Genomic DNA, 12086 nt, shown 5'->3' with positions numbered 1-12086 from the left:
CCACGTACGACATTAACTACACAATATTTAAATTAGAAACTTTTAAAAAACAATTGGTCTACATGGGAAAGTATAATATATTAATCAAAATTAAACAATTTCCCCTCTTTCTTACTTTGAATTCAAAAGGTTTTGGCCATTATTCCGCATGCCTAAAAACTATAATGTTTTTTGAAACAATATTATTTGTTTGAGTAAAAAGAGAGGAAAACAGTTAAATGGCATGCAATTTTTTAAGAAAATAAAATTATGTACGAATGTGTGAGTATTACAAGCAATCTAACATAATAATGTAGTTGTACTAATTTTAATTATATTTGATCCTTTATTTTTGGTTTGATAAACTAAACCACTTCAAATCTGTATTATTTTTTTTTAGGATGCATATTGTGTATCCAACCTTTTTAAAATGGAATTTATCCAAATTATTTGTTAAATAATACTTATATATATATACCTAGTTAACAAAGACAAATACTAACTTTTGACCGTAGATCACTAAGTATTGTTTTTATAAAAATATAATAATTTTGTTTTAGTAAAGTAATAGAAATATTCTAATCCAACTATAACAATGAGTTTTGGGAAATGAAACTTTTTATCTAAAAAAAAGAATTAATATAAGATTAGGATTGTTATCATTGACAAATATAAAATAGAAAAAGAAAAATGACTTGGAAAGGAAAAAAAAAACATGAATAATAATAAATAAATAAATAAATAACAGTTTTAGTTAATTAGGATTCTAAATTTATTTATTTAAAAAAGACCAATCAAATCACAACTTGACAAAAAAAAAAGGAGAGAGAGGCGTTATGGTATCTTTAAAAGCTTGCCCCCTAATTGAGCATTCTATTAGATTTAAGATATATATTTAATGATATCCTAATATACTAAGAGCAAAATCTTTGAGGAACAAGATGTCTTGATCTTTTACACCACTTATTTATCGTTCACAAGGAAGAGATTCTCCTAGAAGAAAGGCTGAGAAGAATGCGAGGGAGTTGCTTGGTTTGAAGATTGGCACAGCATGTCCAGCTCCTCTAAATGTTGCAAATGTTAGACCCTCGTATTCTTGGAACCAACCACTGACCTGATCCAAAGAATTATTCCTCGTTGTCAGAGATAACTTGATGATACTGTTAGTAATTCTTTCTTAAGACAATATATCTGAATGGAGTGGTTGATCTACTTTAGGACTAATTGATATAAGGTTTGATTTAATTTAGCTCAGGTTTTTGCATGTTTGTAAACTATGTAAATACCTGCTTCTGGTGGTACCAGGGCCTCCATGCCTTGGTGATTTGCAGTCCCAGAGAGCTTAAGCTGTATCTTGTAGACAGCACAGAAACTCCTCCATCTGTATCACCACTGAACCATCCAAAAAAGATAATGTGAGGTTGATGAAGAATATTTCATTAATTTACAATCTCCACAGTGCAGGGATTCAAACCTGTAGACCCATATTTTAAGTCCTCTTGCTATCAGCTTCTTGTATATAGGAAGAACTGATGTCTTCGAGTCCGGCCATTCCTCAAATATCTTCTTGCTGAATCCAGAAAGTAGCCATAATATTTTTCAGTTTTGAATGAAACGCATATATGTCTCATGGACTTCACATGATTAACTAGAATTTCAATTTGCAGCCATTGGAATTTCCTGACCCCGTGTGTAAATGAAACTAAAAACATTGAAAAACAGAATGAACATTGTTATAGCTATTATAGAGAAGCATATAGATAGAAAACGAATTACTTGCAGATGCTCCAGTTCTTGAGCACGTGACCATCACTCACATGGAGGGCCTTTTGAACATCTGGTCTGTTGTAGAAAGCTTTTGCATAGTCATCCCGGCATGGATCATAACCACCCATAATTCTTGGCATCTGATAATATAATTAGACAGTCAGGTCATCACTTTACCCTTTGCTTCAAAAATAAGCGACAATCAATACCTATGAGCTTCAGATTAAAGTACATCAAAAGAAGAGGTCAAAAAAAGGCCTCATCTACAGCTAGTTTGTGTAGGAATTTCATCAGCAGAATACTCCAACAAAACAATTCATGATCAGACTCAGCTTAAGTGAGGTCCTTTCGAAAATTCAACAAGGCCATATCGCCACTTCACTGAAATAATATCAACAAGATTTAGCAATTCTGAAATCATTTACCTTCTTAGATGAGGGCCTAAACATGATTTGTGTAAATCTGTCATCTGAACTTGCTGAATCACCGATACAAACTGAGGTGTAGAGGCTGAAAATATCTATCTCCTTGTACTGTTTGATTAATTCATCAACAGACTCGGTACAATCATCATTGCTCCATGTGTCATTACTGTCAAAGTTGCAGCTTTCTCTAATTATCTTATGAGTTTCATCTGATATGACAGCATGACTCCAAGCATAGTCCACCATACCTCTCCAGTCTTCAGCATCACTTGTTTCAGGATTTCCTAACTATAATGTCACCAAAAAGAATGGGGGTAATTCCTTAAACAAATACTATCGAGAAACAGGAAAGTCATACACAAGATTTTGTTATGGGACCATACTAGAATAGCCTTGAGGTCGATGTAAAGGGAAGGATCATTATTCTTGTCAATTATAAGCTCAGCAAGCTCCGGGACATACTTTCCTGTTAATACATGTTAAAAGTAGTGTCAGTAAGATTAGAAATGAATCGGATGAGTCAGGAAACTAATTGCTGTCAAGGTTAAATACCTGCATAGCTCTCTCCTGCAATATAAAATGCCCGCTTTCTATATGATGGAAACATGAGAAACCACTTTTGCAGGAAAGCATAGGAATCATTTGCTAACAGAGAGGTGTAAAGGAAATCTCAGGATTTTCTGATGGTACTAAAATGGTCCAAAGCACTCATATATAACACAATCTCTGCAAGAGAATCAGCTTGAAACTCACCCGTAAATTCATCCCCTATGATATGATAATCATTAGTTGTGTTCGAATATGAAAACCCAACTCCAACTGGAGATTCCAGGAATAACATATTGGCCTCTGCATCATCATAGACACGAAGAAGGTTGAAATCATTTTTTTTCTAATTAATAGCATATTACGGAGTTATGTAAGGTACCACCATATATACTTGCATGTCATTTTTTGTAAGATTGTGGGACCTCATTAGATACACACACACACACCTGTATTCCAAGAGTAAGGATTATACTTAAGTCCATGTCCATTGGTGTCTACTATGAAAGGGCCAATCTCTTGTGTTGCTCCTTGTCCTACAGAAGAGCACCCAGGACCTGAAACATGGAGCATCTTGTCACCTCATTACAGAACATAGAAACTAGTTATTGAAAAGAACTTGCTTTGGATAAGGTGGATAGAGGAAGAAAAACGAAACCCCCACTTTGATACATTAAGAAAGAGGATTTATATAATACTACGCTGAAGCTCGGATAAAAAAAAATGTGAAAAAATTGTTGAGGCCGCGGTAAGTGTGAAAAAACCGTTAAATAATTTAGTTAATTTAACGGTTAAAAAATATCTCTAATGACAAGTAAAAAACATAGTTTAGCTTTTTAAAAAACATTCAAGATGATATTTTTTTTAATATTAAGACTATGACATATTGAATCGACACAAACTTTGCGGATTAACCCATTGAACCCGCGACCCGGATCATGGGCTTTATTGAATTTAACAACTTTATATTTTTAACTATTTCTTAATTAATAATATGATAAAAAAAATACTCACAAAATTAAGCACCAATTAAATATTATGATATTTGTTTGAGATTATAATAATTTCATAGAAAATAAACAGAAATAAATTATGAAAATCAATTCTAAATCCATCAAATATTAAGGATAAAATAAATAAAAAAGCCAAAAGGATTCAATAAAAAAAATCTAAAACATTGAATTTAAAAAAGAATTGCAACTCCTTCATTGTTCATATGAAATGATGGAGTTGGGATTTTCTAGTTTCTTTAATTCAACCTGACTTAAATATAAAAAAAAATATAAAATGAAATTTTTTAAAAAATAAAAGAAAAAAAAGTAGCTCTTGCACTATTTATAATCGGTTTTCTGGTTTTTTTTAATTCAATTAAATATTGGTGAATAAAATTAAAAAAATTTAAAAAAATTTAAAAAAAAAAAAAAAAGGAGAGTTCCTTCCCTGTTTCATATACAGTGAAGGAGCTGGGCTTTTCCAGTTCCATTAGTATAGAAGTTAATATATTTAAAGAACATGTGCTTTTCCACTATAATACACTCTAGATTTGGTCAAGAGATTGGTAACAATCTAGTGGCTTTGAAGATAATTACAAGATGACTAAAATTTCTCCCGCTAGAGTACTCTATAGTGATACCTGCATAATACCTTTTTCCTTGGACTCCTTTTGTTCTGACTTCTGATCAATACCTAGCATTTCAGTCTAGCTAAATCCTGACAGGATGAGGCATCACAAAGGATGCTGCAATAGCTAGACACCGGCGTTATTTTTTATTCTTTTCGAGCCGAGAGAACAAGCTTAAATGGCATTCCATCGATCATAACCATTCATGGGGTATATGTCATTTCCATTTTGGCCTAAAAAACACAAGGAAAAGGTGGAAGCTGCCTGTCTAATGATGATATTATGCTATATGCTTACCTCCATTAAGCCACAGGACTAGAGGTTTTTCATCAGGATGAGTTGTGGCCTCATAGAACCAGTAAAACAATGCCCGTCCATTCTGTTCATTGACGGTAACATAGCCAGCATAGTGCTTGAAGTTCACATCTGGCTGGCCTGGCAAATTAGTTACAAGATGCTCACCTCCCAGAGGCTGGCCGGGAAAATGCCAGTACTGTCTAATACTCACAACAGGGTTCACAGAGGATAAAGCAAAATGAACCGAAGCAAGGAAAACTGTCACCTTGGGTACCAAATCCATATTGGAAATAAAGAACAATTTAGTGAGAGATATAGCTTCTAAAAAAAGGAGATGATGCTACAAGAATGCAAGGATGTCTATTTATAGTATTGGAGGGTATTTTGAAGGAGATAAATATTATACAATTGATATTTGGGAGACCAAGCAGTCCTATGTGCCATGGTGATTTTACCATGTTGGCAACCTTAAAGGCATCTGACATGGACTTTTAGGCAACTTGTTCTTGCATGAACATGGTTTGACGGGGCCTCCATATGTCGGGTGGGTTGATTACATGGTGGCATGATCATAGAATTACATCCATCATATATATCCCTCTCGTACATGTTAAAAAAACATTAGATTTTATGACACCCGACGTTTAAATTTCTAATCTTGGCGTGGATTTTCTGTATTTTATGATAGCATTTAGTTATTTTCATAAAATAAAAAAGATAAAAATAATAGAGATAAAAACAAATTTGTTTGGAGAGATGAAAATAAATACATCTTTGTAGTAGTTTTTAATAAATTTTTATATTTTCAAAACATAAAAAATTAAAGGACATGTCTCTATTATCTTTTTTTTTTTTATCTTGAAATAATAATCAAAAGTTACCTGCAAGACAATAAAAGAAAATCTAATCTCAATATAGTTGGTTTAAAAATATCATCATAGAACTAAATATATATCTCTATATTTTTTTTATCTTGAAATAGTATTCAAAAGTTACCTACAAAAAAATAGAAAGTTTAATCTCAATATAATTGGTTTAAAAATACCATCGTAAAACTAAATATAATTTTTTTATAATAATCAAGATTCTATATAAAGTTATTGCCAAAAAGACATAACTAAATAGAAAAAGAAATGTTATATTTGTATTTATGTACATGAAAAAAAAAATTCTATATCAAACTGAAAAACTAAAAAATTAGACTTTTAAAAATCTAATTTGTCCATTGTAAGATGCTTTCAGGACCCTATATAAATTTAGAGCCGTATAAAAATAATTCTTGTTTGTAGACCTTAACCTAAGAGTCAATCTCTGAAGTATAAGATGGAAAACACTATTAAGTATAATTTGAATCATTATCCTAAAACACCATGTTATTTCTAGTCATCCAGATCCCCAGATCCTCCAAAGAATTCCATAAGACAACAATAAAATTGCTACTGTAACCAAATGATTCCACTGTAGCAAGATATGATCAAATAAATTTGGCATACACCACTAGATCCCGCAGCCAATTCATAAGTCTACTTCATAGTTTCCATGGCTCCAAACAATGTAGGAACAAATGTTTGTAAGATTCTATATCACAGTCACAAAATGGACAACTCGCTTGCTGATGGGATGTGATATGTTTGTAGGATAAGAACTCCCTGGTTCATAAGCTATTATGCATCAATTGCCAAATAAAAACTTTAATTTTAGGAGGTACTAGATCTTTCCATAGTAATGAAACGACGAAGATATACTTGGAAAAATTATCCTGTCAATAGTGATATATCTATATTTAACTGTGTAATCATATGTTGTGTCAAGATTTCAATATCATCTATATCTATCGTAAAAGTAAATATGTATCTCACAAAATCCCAATTTAACCTGTGCATATCTATCGTTGATCATAGATGTTATATCCTTGCCTAAAAAGTGAGATAGGCATGACGACTCTGAGTCATTGCTGGATTGAATTATATTTTCGTTGCTTTTTTTTTTTTTTCTTATTTCTTAGAAAGACTAGTCAAAGTTTACTCTTGTCCAAGTCTTTCATAAAAGAAATATAAGATACTGGTTCAACTAAAGGGAGAGAATTTGGAAGATATTCACAGAGTTTGAAATTGGACTCATAACCATGTTTGTATGTGCATCCAGTCATGTCTTTGCTTGTCCATATATGTCCGCTCTCCTATTGTTTACAGAATCCACTAGGGATTTAATTAGCCCCATTGGACAGACCTTTGCGAGGCAGGGAAGAGAGGGCAAATCTCAAGTTCGAAATGAGTATTCTAACAATCTGATATACTCTGCTGGGCTATTTCCTGTTTGTTCTATAATTTTCTAAATATGGGTCTGAATGTTCTCATGATTTTCTTTGAATTCCTGCTGACAGCTTTAGGAAAAGATCAACAGAGACACTTGAATCTGGAAATTCAAAGAGAGAAGCGAAGCTATTGGCATCAGATTGGTAAAATATTCAGCTGGGGAAGTTTAGCTTCAGGTCTGGGCATTTGTTTGTATAGAGTATTTTATACGCGTGAAGGGTAAATGTTTGGATTTTCTCATTGATGCTGGTAATGCTCGTCTCCAGAATGGTCCACTTGTACTTGGCTGATGGAGCTGAGGGAAATCCAATGGCTGCAGAGTTCACCGTAAGAATATTTCCCTTCTCACCGTAAGAATCACACTAAAATGGAAGGAAAAAAATATCTAATGACAGCTAGGAACATTCGAAGCCTGTTAGTAATATATACCATTTGATGATTTGAAATTAGATTACTGTTGCAAAGTCTACAACATGAATGCAGAAATGCTAAATCAGGTCATAGCACGTGCATATCCTTGTGCAGATTGACCATGTTCTTGCTAGTCTGTGATCTTGTCACAAAAGTGACAAAGTGGAAAGACATTATGGTATATATTCCTATTCCAAATTGGTGGTGACCCTAAGATATACAAAAGGCAAATGTTCTTCAGAATCTCATCATCACAAATTAGAGAGATGGATTTTTCTGGCGAACCTTGTCAGCTTGTGAATATTGAGTCTGGTGATAATGAACCCTAGGTGGTGAAAGGTAGGAAAGGAACGACCAAGATGGCTGCTGAATAATGACTTGTATCCCAACTTTACTATAAGTTGAATATGAGATGGAGATCGTCTCTTAGGTGTTTAGTTTATACAGTTTTCTTCAATTTCTTCTGATATTCTTTCTTCCATCCAACAATCATTAACATAACCAATATTATTAGCTTTCAAAGATTCTGTGTTCATATGTAGCTTTTGTTGTTGATCTGATATATTTTTTAGTCTCGAACCAAAACAACAAATCCTATGCTGATTCTAATATCCGCATAATCTTATTGAAAGAAGGTAACCACTCTTTATAAAAAAAAAAAAACAAAGAAAGAAAGAAGGTTTATGCAAGCTCTTTAATCTTTTAGTAATAGAACTTGACATCTAGCATCATGATATCATCTACAAATATTATCCCACTAAGCATGTTCTTTTTTCCACAAGAAAATGGCACCAAAGCACTCTGGGAACTAGCTACATCGATCTCCTATAATCTATTCCACATGAAGCACAAACAACTTTATATTGGCCAATGGATATCTCTGCCTATTCCCTTGGTAATCCTATTAGGCAATTCCCTTTTTGGTTGATTTCGCAATTTCTAAGATTCTTTTGTTTTGCATAAAATATTTTAAAGGGAAATGTTTTCCGGATTTTTTCATGCATATTTCTAAAAAATATTTTTGTATTAAACTTTGTTTATTTTCTGAAAAATATTATCAATTTTCTTATAAATAGGAATTCACTTATAATATCATCCAACTATTTTAACCACTACCTCCATCTCACAATTACCATCATAACCACCACCATCTCCTCTTATACCACCACCTCCTATTTCAACATAAATATTTTCTAGAAACTATTGATGATTGCTAACCAATTATACTCATTATATAATCAACATACATGTGTTATTTATATTACATGCATATTAAAGATTATCTCACTTATTCGGAAAACAAAGCCAAAAGATAAACAGATGTAGAACTGAAAATTATTGATGATCCTTAGGAGGAACGTTAGCAGAAACTATAACAAATACAAAAATTATTCAAAAACAACTCATAGCAGATAACATAAAAGATTTCAACTCTAAAAGTAGAGACCAAAATGAAATTACAAAACCAAAACAGATCCCCCCAATTGATCTCAGACATCTCCTAAATTGATTAAATTAAAAAGAACTGATCAAACCTCACTACTTAGGCAACCAGTCGACCAAAAGAACCACCCAGTCAACCGCCCCACAGGTCAACCGGTCGATCAGCACCATCAAGCCAATCGATCATCTAGTTTAGTTAATCGATTGATCCGGATTCTAAAATCTTGATTTCCTAGTCTTTCAAAATTTTATAGATCCTCAAAACTCAAAAATTCTAGTCTTCATATTAAACTATTTTAAGCCAAACTACCACCCTAAAACATTAATTAAACATCTTAAATCATCCACTTATCAAATTAATATATACATCATAAAATCCCAACACATTTTTTTAACCCATCAATTATCAAACCCCCAATTAAAAACAACAAAATAGCAAGAAATTTACTTGTTTCTTCAAACCTTATTTAAAACTTAAAAGCTTAAGTTTAAAACTGAATTCCTTGGTATTTTTTAGAGAAAATTCACGATAAAAAAAGAAAAAGAGAAGAAGGGAAAAACAAATTCTTTGGCAAAAATTCTTTTTAAATACATAGGTTAGGTTGGGTTCTTCAATTATACTTGGGTTTAGGTCTGATAGGTTAAAACATGGATCTTATAACTTTTAAAAGTAATTCAATTATTTTATTACGCTTTAAAATATAAAAAGACCAGTTTGTCCTTATCAATTTCGAAATGACCAATGGACTCTTGTAAAAACACTATATTACTCTTAATAACCAATTCATTTGTTTTTACATTGTTTAAATGTACAGTATAATGTGTACTCGTTTTGTTTTTTAACTGTGATTGTCATTTTACTAAATAATATATATAGCATGTTTGTATCATGACATAAGTTTAAACACCTATGTGTGATGTGTGATGTGTCTTTGGTGCTCCAATTTGGTTGTTGCGCAGCACAGTCTGAACCATGAGGAGACATGTTTTCCAAACGAGACAATTGCTTTTCATTCAAGCTTTACCCTATTGCTTGCTTTACCAGTGGACAAATTATCTGATTATGATAAGCACCAACTTCCACAAGTTCAATCATTATTATTTTTGCAGAAAGAATTTTTCTTTTTAATAGGTGGGAAATGATCAAGCCAGTGACCTGTTCAAAGTTATGATCAAGCGCATTATCGAAGAAGCTACAAGTTCAACGTCTCATTTACAGAGAAAAGATTCATATCAGATATATCCATGAAATAATAATGCAGAACAAGCAAGGGAACTCGTATCTAATTATGATATTGCATTGCTCATAAATCTTAGATTTTGGCCTAATCCATTCTTAAAATAAATCATAATTTTTCGTTGGCCTTGAAAGCCATTATAATTTTACAAATTCTATTAGTTGTCGCAACATCATCGTCTAAAACTAAAATTATCCATGAATTCTCCCTCCGCCTCCAATGTTGGAAGACAATGATCGATGTGCTGCTAATAATACTGTCAAAACCTGAACTGTTTCAGCTATAACCTAAAGTGAAAAATGTTTGGCCAAGGTAAGTGTGTTCGGAAACGTGATAGAAATTGAGCTTAAGGTAAAATATAACCCAACTATACATAAACTTCACCTACAAGAACTAGTTTTTTTTCACTTTTTCATTCTTTTTTCTGGACTTCATTCACAAATATTAACCTCTACTATGTTCTTAAACACACTCTACAGTCTTCGTGTATGGTCAACAACAAGTGCTTTGGGCCATTCATCTAATCTCTTACCTATAATTCGGTATCGGAGCACTTAAATACAAGAGCATATATTTCATGGGGTGAGATTGGTGTTTCTATATGAGTGGTTGTGTGTCCATTCTGCAGCATGACAAGGCAGGATTACATTCCCCATGGTCAAAATCTGATTTGCAGGAGCCTCTTTTGTATTTGCATCTTTTCAACGAGAACATGATTCTTTGACTATAAAGTTGATATGAAGAGCACAAAAATTTGTAATTTTCTTTCTTCTTGGTGTTATTAGAGTTATCCACGTCTTAATGATACCCAGGAAAAGTACAAAGAGATAGGATGTAATCAATGAGAAGAAGAAAAAATTCCCATGATCAGTACATGCAAATTACAAACAATTTAGTGGATTGTCTTGAGAAAAAATTAAGGTTTAATGAGGCATGCATCAACATTACAACCATATGACTAGCAGATAAAAAGATTGAACCACGCACTAGTTTTCTTACTCAAAAGCTATCAAGAAGCTAATAAACTAGGAGTACAATATCTATTCCAAATTCTTACTCAAAAAAAATATTTGAATATATTTTGGATTGAAAAAATAACAATGATCACAGTACAAAATACTTATAGCTGCCCACTTCCAAAAACTAAATTGTCATGTGCAATTGTTTTTGACCTACGTAACATTGGCATCACCATCAGTGTGGCATCATACTTCTCTCAACTGGGTAGCGAGCGTGTAGTGCATGCGTAGTCTTCCTTGAAGAAAGCTTGGTTTTGTGTACTTTTGATTTATTATTACATAAAGAATGCAATTAGGCTTAGCAAACTTCATACTTGAGTTAAAAGAGCTTGGGAAGACTTTGCTCAAGTTTCATGCTCTTTTTCTTCTGAACTACCTTTAGCTTTTCCCCTTTTTTTTGTCTCGACTTCTAATTTTAAAAAAATTCCAGGAATCTTTATATTACCTTTAGCTTTGGAAAAATAATTCCACTTTTGTCACTTTTTCTTAATTTCTCAAATTGACTCATTGCAATCACACCAAACAATGCGCTATATAATTTAATTTCTTCATACCCATTTATATTTAATAAAAGCCCTTAATTAAATTTAACCAATTATTTAGTAGTCAATTTACCAAAACACCTTTTGATATTTCAGGTTGTTGCAAAAAGCTTGTACGAGGACAAGACAATAACGATTCTTGTGGGATGATGCATTCTTTGTTGTTTTGTGAAACTGAAGAGAATGTGGAAATTGTTCTTATCTTGGTTGACAGTAATTTTGTGTCCTTTATTATTGTTTAGTTGTGGTTGGTTGTGTTATGGGTTTTTATATTTGCGAGTTTGATTTTAAAGGGGGGGAAAAAGGGCAAAAAACTTAGGTCCCACCGAGATTTGAACTCGGGTTACTGGATTCAGAGTCCAATGTCCTGACCACTAGACCATGGGACCACTTCTTGCAAGTGTAAGCCTTTAAATTAACATAGGTGAAAAGACATATACCTTTGGTTCCATAGAGCACCCGAAAGCCCTCATGGTGGCTTTG

General features: G+C 32.7%; 1 protein-coding gene and 1 non-coding gene across 2 annotated transcripts; both read right to left on the bottom strand.

Annotated features, from left to right (window-relative positions):
• Window positions 1-727: 727 nt before the first annotated feature.
• On the bottom strand, window positions 728-5031 carry LOC7494349 (serine carboxypeptidase-like 31). Its single transcript, XM_024599253.2, has 10 exons — window positions 4636-5031; window positions 3167-3274; window positions 2925-3020; window positions 2724-2816; window positions 2555-2637; window positions 2172-2459; window positions 1756-1886; window positions 1454-1549; window positions 1266-1371; window positions 728-1093 (listed from the first exon to the last, which is right to left on the bottom strand). The coding sequence occupies exons 1-10, from the start codon at window positions 4916-4918 to the stop codon at window positions 947-949; spliced, it is 1431 nt and encodes a 476-aa protein (XP_024455021.2). The 5' UTR covers window positions 4919-5031; the 3' UTR covers window positions 728-946.
• A 6889-nt stretch (window positions 5032-11920) lies between these two features.
• Window positions 11921-11992, bottom strand: TRNAQ-CUG (transfer RNA glutamine (anticodon CUG)). Its single transcript has one exon. It is a non-coding gene; the product is annotated as a tRNA-Gln (tRNA).
• Between the last annotated feature and the right edge of the window lie 94 nt (window positions 11993-12086).

Source organism: Populus trichocarpa, chromosome 4, assembly GCF_000002775.5.
Source record: "Populus trichocarpa isolate Nisqually-1 chromosome 4, P.trichocarpa_v4.1, whole genome shotgun sequence".
NCBI classification, from domain to species: domain Eukaryota; kingdom Viridiplantae; phylum Streptophyta; class Magnoliopsida; order Malpighiales; family Salicaceae; genus Populus; species Populus trichocarpa.
This window is presented reverse-complemented; position numbering and strand designations above follow the sequence as displayed.